The 15,644-nt window shown below is 27.6% G+C and overlaps 2 protein-coding genes across 3 annotated transcripts; both read right to left on the bottom strand.

Annotated features, from left to right (window-relative positions):
• Window positions 1-2,132: 2,132 nt before the first annotated feature.
• LOC145185666 (protein-S-isoprenylcysteine O-methyltransferase-like) lies at window positions 2,133-3,425 on the bottom strand. The gene is made up of 2 exons (XM_080061638.2): window positions 2,719-3,425; window positions 2,133-2,641 (listed from the first exon to the last, which is right to left on the bottom strand). Exons 1-2 carry the CDS (start codon window positions 3,353-3,355, stop codon window positions 2,427-2,429), a joined length of 852 nt encoding a protein of 283 aa, XP_079917764.2. The 5' UTR covers window positions 3,356-3,425; the 3' UTR covers window positions 2,133-2,426.
• LOC145185251 (uncharacterized) lies at window positions 2,796-11,894 on the bottom strand. 2 transcript variants are annotated; one of them, XM_090097786.1, is made up of 12 exons: window positions 11,537-11,890; window positions 10,669-11,104; window positions 7,616-7,717; window positions 6,515-6,628; window positions 5,929-6,086; window positions 5,755-5,792; window positions 5,415-5,494; window positions 5,198-5,237; window positions 4,685-4,770; window positions 4,518-4,580; window positions 4,317-4,399; window positions 2,796-4,144 (listed from the first exon to the last, which is right to left on the bottom strand). In XM_090097786.1, the coding sequence occupies exons 1-12, from the start codon at window positions 11,691-11,693 to the stop codon at window positions 3,978-3,980; spliced, it is 1,524 nt and encodes a 507-aa protein (XP_089953912.1). In that variant the 5' UTR covers window positions 11,694-11,890; the 3' UTR covers window positions 2,796-3,977. The 2 variants fall into 2 exon arrangements, 1 of the variants encoding a protein (XP_089953912.1); XR_016455660.1 differs by having other exon boundaries at window positions 3,873-4,144; window positions 5,198-5,255; window positions 11,537-11,894.
• Between the last annotated feature and the right edge of the window lie 3,750 nt (window positions 11,895-15,644).

The following is a 15,644-nucleotide window of genomic DNA, read 5'->3' on the forward strand; positions in this document are numbered from 1 at the left end:
TAAGTTGGTGAGCAACGAAAGGGTTGTAAAAAGTTCAGCAGCAGATACTACGTTGCAAAGAGACCTTTCGGCGATCAAATATTATTTTCCGTTGGAGCGCCGACTACCTTAAATGGAATTGTGTGCACTTAAACTAAGAATACCTTTAAGAAATTATTAAAAACCAATAAATTAACTTTAAATATAAATTCACAAGCATTTAATTTAAAAAAAACAACAAAAAACAAACTGTGGATGTAAAAAAAATAATTCTTTAGAGAATGAATTTTTAAATTATTTAAGATAGTAACAAAGAGAAAACCTTCATGTGAGCAATTGTGCCACTTCTAAGCCTTTAGAGCGAGAGTTTCGAGTTTCTTCAATAAAAAATTTAATATCTTTTTTAGATAAATACAAATGTAATGATAACTGTAAATATTTGTGTCTGCTGATCAACTCAATGAGATTGACTTTTACAGGTAAAAATTAACTTTAATATTAAAAGAAAAAAACGCTGTTTTTCACTTCTTCACTTCGTCAAGCAATCCTGAAATGCATGATAAAATTATAGATTTTTTTACCTATGTTTTTAACGTGGGTATATACACATGATAAAATTCATGGTTTGTTTAAATTGATATTGGTCCTCAAATAAGCATCACTTGTATGACCGAAATAAGAAGAAAAAAACAGGTTTTAAAAAAAAAGGAGACCCAGTGATTTTATTCTTTTTGGGGGAAGGTGGAGAGGGGTGTTTGGGTATTTTTGGGTCATTTTTTAAGTAACAGTTTTTAATCACAAATTTTGGCCTATAAAAAAAAAAAATTGAATTTAAAAATAATATATTTAGGTTTTTAATTTTGGATTTTATATTTTGATTGAACCTTTGAATACTGACTGTACTAAATTAAACTTTATTTTCTTAAATTTTAAGCATAATTATTGAAAAGATTGCCATTTGGAAGCGGGAGAATCTGACGAAATATGCAGAGGATTAAAACACCGTTAAACGAAACGTTGAGGGATCTAAATTCAAATAAAACGCTAAGGGGTTTATTATCAGAACATCAGGAAATCTTTTAGTGACTTTTGAAATTAGAAAAAGAAGAGAACTTCTATTATCCTTGTACCATTTGCAAATTCATCGATTAGTAGAAATCATTGGAGAGAAGGTCATTGAGTCAAAAAAATTGCCATGAACTTGGCTGCAACTAAAAATACATTATGAAACCATCGTTTATCAAAATATCTCAGATAAAGCTCTAGCTATTAAGATAAAGAGGATAGAGATTTCATTCAAGATGTCATTCTTGAACCACTATGTTTTCGACCTTTTTGTCTTTTTATCCGAGGAAGATTTTCTTGTTTGGCATAATCCATAATCCATCTTTATGTTAACGAATTTCTTTGAACCTTGCAAAGGGAAAATGAACGGTTTTGCTACAGAAAGCATTCTTATTTATTGCTACTACCAACCTGGTCAAACAAGGTAACTTAAATCTCTAATACAACTTTATAAAATTATTATTGGGAAGATCGTAAATTTAGAAATGAAGTTGGTCTGGTTTTGGATCTCCTCATGTCTGGTGGCTCTAGAACATCTAAAAATAGTAACACAGCTTGAAGACTCTTTTGTAAGGCAAAGCATGCAGCCGAAAATTCTTGAAATTAAATCTATCATTAAAATATTACTGATTTATCAAAGTTTAAATTGTACAGCATGAAAACTGCGAAATTATGTAAATCTTTATGATTGAGATTCTATATAGCTACATAAAGTATTGACTCATGGATGAAAAGTGGTAGATTGGATGAATTTACCATTATGGAGTGATACGTTGAGAAACACAGAAAACACGAAAAAAAAAATCTAAAGACGTTTCTTAAATCATTTACGCGAAAAATGCTCTCGATCCAAAATAAATGAAAATCCTTTGAGGCGGTCTCTTGTGCTCTTCAGATTCTTTAGTAATATAAAGGCCATACAAAGTCTTACCTTAACTTTAGAAAATTCTATTTACCTTGATATATCGAAGTTTATACTTTGTCCGTTATTTTTCCGTTATCAACTGAAAACCAACCAACGATACTTATCCCTGAATGTTTATCAGAAACGAAAAATAGGTTTACTTTTAATAAGAAACAGACTCGAATAAGATAAAAAGAGTTTTCTTTTTCCTTTTTTGCTTTAAGATTCACTTTGCTTTATGATCACTATATTCTACTCTGTATAATATAGTGATGTGGATTAGTAATGTGCTAAGGAATTAGCGAGTTAGTGACCTTTCATTATCTAATGAGAGTAAACTCATTAAATAAGGAAAAAAATCGAAAACGTTTAAGTTGTAAACAGTTTCTTCTTTACACGTGCTGCTATATTGTAACTCGATTATATCGATAAACTCGATATGCAACTCGAGTATATCGCGACGAAAGTTTCTAAAACGCTATTTCTTTTCTTTCATTAAGGGTTTCAGTTCGTTGTACAATCCGTTGGCGAAAGGTAGTCTTGTTGGAACTTTTGAAACGTAATCTACGTAATCTTCTCCAAAAAACTGGAACAAATGAAACTCTTCGTTTCGAATCCTTTCATAGAAGAAGCTCCAGGACGCGTACAAGTAAAGGATGGTGCAAATCGGATTGCACAACAAGATTTGAGTTCCTGAAAAGAAAGGAAAAATAAAATGCGCTGAAAGGTTTTTTTTTATCCTTTTTAAACTTTGCATCGAAATGACTCACCGACACTCCAATAAAACCAACCAACATAGGATGGGTGACGTGACCAAGCATAAACCCCGGTAGTCACAAGAGAGTGATTTTCTTTCTTTTCAACTTGTACGACATGCGTGAAATTAGATTTTGCCGTCAACATAGAAACCTTGCGCAGCATTTCACCTCCAACAACTAAAACCATCCCAATGAAACTAAGAAGCAAAAAGTCCTTTAATGACGGAAAAAACAGCGTTTCTACTATAAACTCTGTTGCAGACAATAACAAAGCTAATATATATTCAGTGCTATGATAGATCAAGAAAGAGCCCGGACTTAAGGTGTGTCTGTTGTAAATTGCAGTGAGCATATATTCCGAAAAATGGAAAAACGACAATGCTACACAAAAAAAACAGAATAATTTCCATGGAAACGCCGTGAAATATATTAAAACTAATGCTCCTCCGAAAACCGTTCCTAGGAAACCTGCACGTTTTACTATTTCAGAGTATGGGAGTGCGAACGTACACGAGGCAGCCGTAATACCAACTAATAAACAATATTTATAGCTCCAGTAGTCAGCACACAGGATGCGCACTTGGTATAATGACAAGACCGCAAATGATGTAAAAGAGGCCAACGCTACCCTCCCTTCTGCACATAACATTTTTATTAAACCATAATGCTAATGTCCATCTATAACCAAGAGAAAAGCAAAAATAAATATAACTTACACACAATCAAAATAATTAACTGAGTACTCTGACACAAAACCGCATTTTATAAATAATACTGTATGTAAATATTCATACACACATACATACATACATACATACATACATACATACATACATACATACATACATACATGCATACAAATATACATACATTTTTTGTATACATACATAAATGCATATATAGATATAAACATAGTACATAAGTATATACATACATCATAAATACAGACATATATAAATGCTTGATGTAAACAAGTTTAATCTTTTAAAGCAGCCTTTCATTCATTTGAGCGAATATATTGTTTGAAGTTCATGTTGTAAACGGAAATAGAAAGAATTTTCTTTTTAAAAAAAAGTTGCGTAGGAATAAGCTTAGATTATCATTTATGGAAATAAAAACATATTTTTTATTTTTATATGTTTAATAACACTTCATATAGCCTATAGTTTTAAAAACAATCTATTACGATAAATATGTAAAATAAAGATTGGTAAAATATAAAATTAGCGAAAAATAAATAATGTAGCACGATTATACATAATACAACATAATCATGCATAAGGATGACCAAGCCCAAGGTTTCGAGGTCTTTTAACTGCTTTTACTGGATTTACAATACCGTTACTTTTTTTCCCTAAACCTTGTCCAGGGCTCCAACCCATTGTCTGTAACATTTTATTGCCCATATTGCATTCTGGGATAGGGATATCAATTGCATCTGAGAGAGGGAAAAAGTTTACTTAAATGACTTTAACTTTAACAACAAATAAAAATAATGCAGTAACAACTTAGTAATGTTAATAATTTTAACATCTTAGAAAAAATCTTAGAAAAGTCTGAAAATATAGAATGGGGGGAAATATGTTGACAAAAAAAAATTTTTTTTTTACCATCATCTATGTTAAGTGTGGATTCAGAATTAGATTTGTGTCTTTTTGAGCTCTGCTGAAAAGATGAACGATTTTTTCGACACCTTAGAAGAAAAAAAAATTGATCAAAAAAATTCAACAAGTAAAAAAAACAAAAAAAAAAACAAACAAGAAAATGACACCAACTTTGGTTTTTTTTAAACCAAAAACTTGGTTTTCTACCTCAACTTCACTTCTCTGGAAAGAAATAACTTTAAAGCTGATTGATCAGCATCTTTTGTCATCCTACAAAAAATTATTTGATCTTTTTGTGAGCAATAGCAAGTAAGACCTTCGTTTAAAACAAGATTCATTTGCTAAGTATTGAATGCAAATGTTAAAAAACTCACAAGGTTTTTGTAAAGACAACTTTATTACATCGGCCTGTCTCTTCTACTGAAGTCTGAAGGTTATATAGAGAAGCTAACAAATAAACCTAAAAATAAAATGCTTCTTACTTTTAGTAAAAAAAAATATTTAATTAAAAATATAGTGAAAAACAATTGAATAGATTTGTGTCAAAACTCTAATTCTAAAAAAACTATTATCTCTCTTATCCTAAAAAATTATTACCTCTCTTTCCTAAAAAATTATAATCTCTCTTATCCTAAAAAATAATAATCTCTCTTATCCTAAAAAATTATAATCTCTCTTATCCTAAAAATGTTTTCTCTTATCTCTCTTATCTTAAAGAAATTCCTCTTGATATATTGAACTTTTTTTTTTTACATGATTCTGTTTTTTTTTTCAATGTATTTTTCCTATACAATTTATTATACAAAGAACTTGGAAAATAATTTTTTTTTTAAATACAGCATATTTTTATTATATAAATATTGTATTTATTATCTAGATGACAATACCTGTTTTTCCTCTTTTTTGTTAGTTGTAAACAGTGATAGCCTGAATAGAAGTTTTTATCTATGTAAAAAATGCACTTAGATAATCACTACACAAATTGAGACGGCAATGGATATTATTGGATATTATCTTCAAAACAATATATTATTGGATATTATTATTAAAGCAATCGATATTATTGGATACTATAAAAAGGATTGGTAACAATATTTAAATTACTCAGTGACATCTCTTTGGTGAACAAAATTTTTCAATTTATGATTCGCATAAGCAATAAATCCTCCTGATTCACTGATAACCTGTCAATATAAAATATTTTTCAAAATTTAGTAATGCATATTATTAGAAACAAAAAAAAAATGTTTAAGAACTTATGAGGTTTTTTTAAAGTTTTCTTTCAAAACACATTCATGCTTTCAAAAGCACTCAAACTCTGACATTTTGTATACTTGCTTATGTCTATTGCAGTGGATAAAACTACCATTGACTATATTATCATACTTCTCTTGACCCATTTTTTAAAAAAAATTTTTTATAAAATCTAAATATCAATAAATACCTTTAGTGGACCAACTTTTTGGAGGCGAGAAGCCATATCTTAGTAAATACAAAAAAAAGTAATAAAAATAGAATTAAACTTTGAGTTTATTTTAAAAAATTTACCTCAATGAATCAATTACTCATAGAACTAAGTAAATAACAATGTAAACCATTTTAAAAAGATACAAACTACCTCTTTTGTTTGGGTTCTGTGATAGCTCCATCATTTCATCATCTGAGTTTTCATTTTTTTTCTCCCACCATGGTATTATAGTCACTTCTTCATGACATGTTTCCTCACCTTCATCATCTGCTTCCAAGCAAGGACTGCCTGAAGCTACAGATGAATCACTATTAAATAAATGCATTAACCTTGATCATTAACAATATTTTAATCGTTAATACCCTTAACATAACATCATTTACATGATATCTTCAAAATTACGATGATTATGACCCCCGTTAGAGCTTGAAAAGTTTTATAACAGCTAAAACATGATTTAGTTTAATGAAAAAAACTTCCATTAAAAAAGCAACTCAAGATTAAAAACGTTTTAATTGGCAGAGAATATAATTTTCCCACTGTGGTATCCTTTGGCAACAGATAATCATTCATAAAATGTTCAACATTAAAAAAAAAAAGTCTCACGATTTCACACACTATTTGTAATTATAAACAAGACTGATGTAAAACTTATTTTAGAAGACAAAAAAATGATTTAAAGTAAAACAAAAAAAAAAAATATGAAGTTGAACATAACGTTAAACTCTAATTAAACCTATTCTCAGAATTTGCATCCAGAAGGAGCTCCATTGACTCATCAATAATTTTGTCTTTGACTGTTTCGTGATCCTCTTGTTTCAACATTTTTTTTTCTGAAGCCAGACTGAATCTTGAAAAGAAAAGGCATGTGATTAATACCTGGGTGAATTATTTGAAGTAAATATTTAAATAGAAGGCTTACATAAATTTAAAAAAATGCTGGAAAACCTGCTCTATTTATGAGTATGACATTATTAACAAATATTCACATTTAAATTAGATCAGTAAACATAGAAAAGAGAAATTTTTGAGAAAAAATTTTGTTTTTGTTACAAACAATCCCATTTACAGTCAGTCAATTTTCATTTTTTTTTTTTTAGACTTTATCCCATTTTAGGTTCCCTTAAATAGCCAAATATATTTCTTCAGTTCTACTTCAGTTTTCACTACTTCTGCTTTCAACAAAAGTTGTTCCTCCAGGACATTGGTGACAATTTAATAAAAGTTGTTCCTTTCAGGACTTTTTTTGAATGATGACTATTTAATTTATCTCTAGTTGTGCTTTTAGAATTTTGTTTGATATGTGACTTTTTTCACTGAATGACATTTTCCAAAACTTATTAGTGGTAGCACCATCAAGCAACCAGAAAGTGTCAACAAAAAAGAAAAATTAAATTTTGGTTATAATGAAACTTTATTTAAAACATTTTTTAAATATCTGAAATAATTTTCCAGGTGTAAAATTATCAGCTTGAAAAAATGATTTTTGTGTGTTTTTTGGCAACAAATAATACCATGTAATACCAACAAATGGCATTTCTCAAAATGTCTTTTTTTTTATCTTTAATATTCCAAGTATGAGAGATAATTTAAGTTATAAAAAAATGTTTATATTTAATATTTTAGTTGTTTTGGATATTAAAAAAAAGTTGTTTTTTTTAAATGAAAACTTAAATTGAACAAAATTATACACAAAACACATTTATATTTTACACCAACAAAATAAAATAACATAAAATCATAGATTTATTACTAATATGTAAAATAATGTATATAAATATTTTTTTTATTATTGATAAATAATTACAAATAAAGATGAAAAGAAATACTTCAGAACCTCATATCTGACTCTGTGGCAGATTGCATTTCTTCATTTGATAAATCTTCTAAATCAAATATCTTTTGAGTACAACTTACATGAAATGATTGACTCGAAGATCTATAAAAGAAAATACACAATTAAATGAGTCAGATGTAGATGTAGAAGTCTTTAAAATTACCATGATAATTCATGTTGTTTAAAATTACCATGATACTTCATCTTATCAAAAGTATAGTATATAAAAGTAAAATTATATTTCATTATATCAAAAGTAATACTTCTTTATACTTGCATTTTTATTTACATTTTTGAAAACATCAGACCAAAATGTAAACCTGGATCTGTTGGCATTTAAATGTTTTTAGAAAAAAAATTCTGTTAACTGTTTCAAAAAATATAAGAAATTCTTTGCTGATTTGAAACAATTAAAAGGCAATAAAAAATATTTTTCTAAGTTTTGTGAAAACCTTTACTATGTTATATTTGTTTATTATTTGGATACAAAGTTTATTTTATTTTATTCTGAGAAAATTTTTCAATCCAGCATTCAACCAAATCAAGTATGGTACTTGTTCAACCAAACGAAGCATCATTTCAACTTGCTCAAACAAATGTAAAATTTGATTTTGACTAGCATGTTATCTATTTACATTAGATTGGTTCTGGAACAACTCATCAAAAAAAAAAAAAAAAAAAAAAAAAGAAAGAAAATGACCCAAGTAATAACAAAATCTAAATATAGAAATTTTCACTTCTACATAAAAAACGAAAGAAAAAAGAATAAAGATTGCTCAAACGAGCAATATTTTGAGTTAGCGAGTTAAAAATATTGCTCTTTTGAGGAATATTTTTAACTCTCAATTAATGCTCAATTAAGGGTTTGATGCTCATAATCCAAATTGCTTTTTTTTTCAAAACAAAACGATGCACTGGACTTTGAATTCAAGTAATATACCAATAGTATAAGAAATGAGAAAAATAAACACATTTATTGCAGCAATCTGTTGTCAAGCAGTTTTTAATTAAGTTTTTACATTTCAGATCAAAATCTTTTATTTTTGTATTGATTTCAATAAAAAGTAATAAGAATTTCAGTCAAAATACCCTCACAATCAATTAAGTCCACTTTATTGGGGATGGATAATTGAAGAAAATGACAAAATAAAAAAGTAACAAAATTACCAAATAAAAATATTTCTAAAAGATAAATTTGCATTTGAGTAAATATAAAAGTAAATATTATGGAAATGTAAGTTCAAATATTTTGAGCTTTTTATCTTGTAATATAAAGAAATAAACAAAAATCTCCATTGAAAATTATCACCTCCCGAGGATGAAAACCAGAAAGGATATTTTTTTCTTTATAAAACTGGGATAAAGTCACAAAACATTTCACAAGGCTCACTAGCAGCCTGTTTAGATAAGAATGACCCTCAACTCACCTTAAATTAGTTTAAAAATTTTACACAAACTCAAAATAATGTAAAAATGTGAAATAGTTGCAAACATAAAATATAGCCCTTTGAAGTCAATATTTATGGATAATAAAGCCAATAGTTCTTATTGATACGAATGTGTTTAACCCTTTCGTGGGCCATGGGAAGATTACTTCAAGCCTACACAATCTTACAAAAAAGGTCTGCGGGAAGTGTTAAACCCACTATAATATATTGGTCTCACTATTTAAATGTTCGGAAGAATAATACCCACTTCTGTTTAGCGCTGCTACAACATGTTTCTCATCTTTTCATGACAAATAATCATCATTAAATTAAAATTTTTTATGTCAGTAAATAAATGGCCCATGAAAGGGTTAACAAACCCATTCATTCAGTTTTGATTATAAAAGTTGTAATTCCAGTAAAACATAGAAATACTAGATTAAGACATGACAATACATATCTAATTGATGGTGCTAAGAAAATTGTACATCTGTTATTTAACTATGCAATAAAAACATCTTTAAATCTACTAGATAAACACAGCCTAACATGCTTGCAACATGCATAGAAAACATTGCACATATCATTGTTATGCACAAAACCTGTATCATGTATCACATTGGAATGATTATGGAATGCCAGAATACTTTTCATTTAACTTAGTGAATTGAACTTGTGGCTTTTTTGTTTGCATTTGAAGATTTTAGGAGTTTTTGAGCAACATTCATGAAGTAAAGATTTAGATTTTTGATTAGGAGGAATAAAATCAAAAATGGTAGCTCTAAGATTGTGTTGTTAATGCCTTAAACAATGGTTTGCCTGAACCCTGTAGTTTACTGTGAGACATTAAATGTTGTTCTTGATTCCTTAAAGAGCAACTAAAAAAATTTACTTTACAGGTTCTCCATTAGTAACTCCTGCATAAAAGTTCCTGCTGATTTATATGATACTCTTAAAATGGTAAAAAATTCTTGCACAAGAATCGATATGTAACTAGCATTAGTGACTTGCCATTTTTAGTAAATAAAAGCTAATAGCAACTGCGAGAACTTGCATTAATAAAAAGTTTATAAATTTTAATACAGGTTCTCCCAGGTTGTTAAATTATATATATATATATATATATATATATATATATATATATATATATATATATATATATATATATAATTTAACAACCTGGGAGAACCTATATATATATATATATAGGTTCTTTAAGTTAAATTATATATATATATATATAATTTAACAACCTGGGAGAATATATATATATATATATATATATATATATATATATATATATATATATATATATATATATATATATATATATGCAATGGGTGCTAATTTCCATTATATTAAAAATTTTAAAATCTGTAATAAAATATTTCTTTTATCTTCAGATATTAGTACAGTAATTTCATTGTAATGTAAAAATGATTTTGCAATTAAAAATTTAAAACCTTGTCTATGCCTCTATTTCTTTCAATCTTAACACATGACATTGATAAAAACAGTGAACCCAAGGTTTCGAGTTTAGTTATCTGGATTAAGCTTTGTGTAAATTAGCCTTTTTAAATGTAACCGAGGTAATATAACTATTCTTAAAATTTGTTTATTTTTTACCTTCTGTATTGATTCGACAAAACATTGTGAATCTTGTCTCTTTGTTTGCGTGTCATCTGACCATTTAGCAACTTGTAAGTTCCATCTGCGTAATGTCGCTTGTACTTTTTTCGCTTCTTGCGTGATGGAGGGAAACACATGCTGTCATTGTATAAATCAGCTTTATTGCCATGAAAAGGGATACAGAAGTGCTGAATAGAAGTAAGGTCTCGTCTTGCCAAAAAAGCAGCTTTTCTTAAAAAAGAATTTTCAACATCTGAATCACTGCAATTTGCAGTTATATTTTCAATATAATCTCTCAGTACTTCTTCATCAGTGCAATCAGTAAATGAACTACTGTCAAATTCAAAATCAGTGATATGCTTTAGAGAGCGTTTTCTTCCCCGCTGTTGTTTTTGTTGATTTTTATGCTTCTTATTTGAAACCTTTTTGGAACCTTTTATAAAAAAATGTTTTGCATAAAAAAACAAAAAGAAACAAACAAAAAAACCCACTAGCATTTTAACAATCAGCATAAAACTAAATATGCAATACATGGTTTTCATAGAATTTACAATATAACAGGTATATTTTTCAAGAGTAAATATTTACAAATTGCTTTTTTGATCCATAAAACTAAATTTTATTAGTTTAATTATATGCAAAGTATATAATTTGGTTGTTATATAAATACTAAACACATATTGTAGATTTTTATATGTATATATCTTATGTAAATAAATGTTTATTGAAGATTTTAGTTTTCGCTATACTCTTTTGGACAAATGAACGCAGTTTGAAACCAGGACATGGTGTAATTAAAAAAAACTGACCAATGACTACTTTTGAATATTTTTTGTTTGATTAAAAAATAATTACAAAATCGTACTCGACTGATGGTTGACTGTAGTTTCATCTGTACTTGAGGTGGATTCTGATTTGTATTTTATATGTGCAGATAGACGCATCATTTGAGATAGAAGTTCATCCATTTTTGGGGCATGCAAATCATCTTCGATTGTCTGTTGTAGTATATCTTGCATCATTAAATCTTTACAGCAAAATGCTGCTCTATTCTAAACCCAAAAATCTGTAAAGTAGAATGTTAATTAAAATATATACTTTTCTTAAATAGCGTTTAACATTCTTGGCCACTAAAAACAAAGTTTTATAAACATGATTATTTTTTCATACGGAATTGTTGGCGATTGTGCCCTTTCGTACCTACCCCCCCCCCCCTTCTACCCTCTGCCGTTTTTTTAAATTAATTGAAGTCGGTGAATACTGAAGTCAAAAATAAAGAAGATACGTATCCGTTTTATTTTTTGACCAACGAAAAACACTAGCTTCATCTTATGAAAAAAAAAGCCTGCTAAAGTATTAATATTCGCCATTTTTTGAACATTAGTTTTGTTATTTCAAGTAATGTTATTATGATTCAAACAATCTTATAATGTTTTAAGACTATTCTATGTAAAAATTTAAAAACCATTAGAGTATACTATTTAATATTTTCATTTTTATTCCCAGTCAAATTTATATATGGTAGCTTTAACATTAGGCTTTGAAATCCGAACTTTAAAACCAACCACCAATACAGTTCACAACTTTACTGATATACATTAAAATCTAAAACCTTTAATTTTATATCATATTGTGTTAGTGTTCGGTTTTTCAATGGGACTGTTATAGTTTGCTGTCAAAGTACCTTTTACTTTTTACCCAAACTACCTTTTACTTTTTTTAAGTTACTAAATTAATTTTGAAATATGCCTAGAACCTACAAGTTTATTACATTTTTATTTATAAATTATATCTATATTAATTATTATTTGTAAATTATCAATTTTATTCGAACCTAAAATAGAATAAAAACAGCTTTGAAGAAAATTAAAGTTATGTTTCTAAAATTTTTTACCATATTAAAATAAATATTTTAACCACCATGTTTAAATGGTTTTGCTTGATCGAGAACACGGTCGTTTGTAAGAGGAAAGTTACTATACGCATGCGCAGTAGAGTTTAAAATAATTTAAAATTTTAAAAATGGCTACGGATGCAAAACTTATCATTGACAACGAGTAACTTGTTTAATTTTAGATAATTAAATAGGCTTTTAACTATTTTTTAAATGAAATTATTGTGAAAATAACTTTCACCTGTACTAAGAAATGTTTTAAATAAAATACAAAACCTCTGAATGTGAATAAAATCTACTTTCAGTTAAAGCTACTTTTACTGTTTTTATTTATAATCTTTAAACCTTTTTTAAAAAAATTTTGAGCGTATAAATTTTTAAATTTTTATTTATTCAGCAACATGAACCTTTTATCTTTTTTGCATTTTTTGCTTATATGAGGATTCAATTTTTTTTGCAGGGTTAGTATAAAATCTTAATCGTTAACTTTTTGTAAACTGTTGCTATGGTACTCTTTTCCGATGTAAAATTAGAGAAGCTGTTTCATGTTGAAATGACAGGTTTGGAATTTGTCCATCCTCCAAAAATGTGTAAAAAATGTTATTGTACAATAAACAATGTGCTTTCAAGAAAAACATTAACTGCCCTTTGTCTCTGTACTAAATGGAAACCTATTCTAACACGCTTTCTTCTTCCATCATTTAGTTTCTAGGCATAAATAAATAAAAATTCAATTTTATACAAATTTAATACATCAACATTTATGCGGATATTGCAAAATCTTATTTCTATCATTAGAACAATCAAACCTCCCTATAACTTTCAGATATTTACAGTTGTCATTTGCACTACACTGGGTGACATTAACCAGGGTCAAGTCGTCATGTAGTGGGCCAAAGACATTTTTTGAGCGCCACTCAAAAAAGGTTTGAAGGTTTAAGGTTCCGAAACAAGAAAGAATCCAAAAATGATAATTTAAAATCAGTGCATGTTTAGGTAAAATACCTTAACCAATATGCATGTTTAGGTAAAATAACTTAACCAATATACTGCTATGCAAACGGTTACAGAATTTTAAAAAATAAGGATTTTACCTGCTCCTACCGGAGCGCTCTTTCTATATGTTATAAATGTTACAAAGATACAAATAAAGCTAGACCTCAGTTTACATTATTATAATCAGAATATAATTTGTTAATTAATATTTTTGTGAAGAATAAGGCCACTGCCTCAATATATATATATATATATATATATATATATATATATATATATATATATATATATATATATATATATATAATATATATATATATATATTATGTATATAAATTATGTATATATACATAAATTATGTATATATACATAATATATATATATATATTTTATGTATATAAATTATGAATATATATATATATATTATGTTATTAGCATATAACTATATTATGTTATAAAATATTATACAATATTATGTTACTAACATATAACAATATTATGCTCTCTTCTTTAAGAATATTGAGCTCTCTATTTGTCGAATACACTAACAATGTTAGTGTATTTTACAAATAGAGTGCTCAATATTCTTAAAGAAGAGAGCAGTAATAAAAAAGTCAAACATTTATCTAGTTTTTTGTTCTTTGACAGTCTGTTTAACTCCTTCAGAAGGTTTTAAAAAAAAAAAGATAAGTGTTTATACTATATATATATATATATATATATATATATATATATATATATATATATATATATATATATATATATATATATATATATATATATATATAGTAACATCGGAAAAGAGTACCATAGCAACAGGTTACAAAAGTTTAATGATTAAGATTTTCTTTTAACCCTTCAAAAAAAATTGAATCCTCATATAAGCAAAAAATACAAAAAAGATAAAAGGTTCATGTTGCTGAATAAATTTAAATTAAAAAATTTCTACGCTCAAAAATATTTTAAAAAAGGTTTAAAAATTGTAAACAAAAACACTAAAGTTGCTTTAGCTGAAAGTAGATATTATTCACATTCAGAGGTCTTGTATTTTATTTTAAAAATTTTTTCGTCCAGCTGCAAGTTATTTTCAAAACAATTTCATGAAAAAATAGTTAAAAGCCTATTTAATTATCTAAAATTAAACAAGTTACTCGTTGTCAATGATAAGTTTTGCATCCGTAGCCATTTTAAAAATTTTAAATTATTTTTAACTCTACTGCGCTTGCGTATAATAACTTTCCATTTATTTCTAGTCTAAACGACCGTGAGAATATTCCACTTAAGAATGGGCTCTAAACCATTTTTAAACTCCCATTATTTTTACACTTTCAACATGAGCTGGTTGGGCATAAAATCTTCTAAAGCCACAAGTTGCTCTACTCGATTTTGGCTTGTTGGAGAAAGAAAAGGAATAGAATTTTTACTCTTTAAAACTTCTTTCTGCCGAACTATTTTGTGTTGTTTTACTTCCACTGAGATGAATAAATGAGTCTCAAAATACCATTGCTATGACTGCAAAAGTATTACAACTAATTTGGAGTAGTCACATATTTCAAAGCTCTATTCCATATTTGTGGGCAGGAAGTAATAAATGTTAACAACAAAAAAAACTTATTACTTGTGTGTCTCCAACGACGAAATCTGAAAATCTGAAACCAAATCTGAAATTCAATTCTGAAAAAGTTCCATAGAAATCTTGGTGATCTGTTTTCCGTTTTGCTTGATGAAAAGTCCGTTATAAAATTTGAAGCAGATTGAATGGAGGACCAACACCAGAAATGTCATAGAGGCAGTATTGTAGGAATAGACAAAACTCTGTTTATTAAGGAAGACGTTTTTGCAAAGAGGAAGCACTCCGAAGGGATTCGAGCATCTAACGCCAAGTCAAGATTGAATGCTATTGCTCGACAACGATACATCTTCTGAGAGTTCTGGAGATAGAAACTTATCCAAATTTAGAATTGGTCAATCGCAATCTAAAATTACACAAACTAGAGATAAAATTGCAGTGATTTTGTTTGAGTTGGCTACGTGATTTGATCAAAAGAATACCCACAATCGAAATGGAGTTCACATTATTACG

The sequence above is a fragment of the Hydra viridissima genome, unplaced genomic scaffold (genome assembly GCF_058129835.1).
Source record: "Hydra viridissima isolate aposymbiotic clone 2 unplaced genomic scaffold, HvirCarnegie_v1 scaffold_9, whole genome shotgun sequence".
In the NCBI taxonomy this organism is placed as follows: Eukaryota; Metazoa; Cnidaria; class Hydrozoa; order Anthoathecata; family Hydridae; genus Hydra; species Hydra viridissima.

What these genes read in the sequence shown, in the direction of transcription:
- LOC145185666 (XM_080061638.2), bottom strand. Translation starts at nt 3,355, where the DNA reads ATGTTATGTGCAGAAGGGAGGGTAGCGTTGGCCTCTTTTACATCATTT. An exon ending in TTGGTTTTATTGGAGTGTCG is followed by an intron (nt 2,642 to 2,718) that starts GTGAGTCATTTC and finishes CTTTCTTTTCAG; the next exon opens with GAACTCAAATCTTGTTGTGC.
- LOC145185251 (XM_090097786.1), bottom strand. Translation starts at nt 11,693, where the DNA reads ATGATGCAAGATATACTACAACAGACAATCGAAGATGATTTGCATGCC. An exon ending in ACAGAACCCAAACAAAAGAG is followed by an intron (nt 5,793 to 5,928) that starts GTAGTTTGTATC and finishes GTATTTACTAAG; the next exon opens with ATATGGCTTCTCGCCTCCAA. An exon ending in CACCAAAGAGATGTCACTGA is followed by an intron (nt 5,238 to 5,414) that starts GTAATTTAAATA and finishes ACTTCTATTCAG; the next exon opens with GCTATCACTGTTTACAACTA.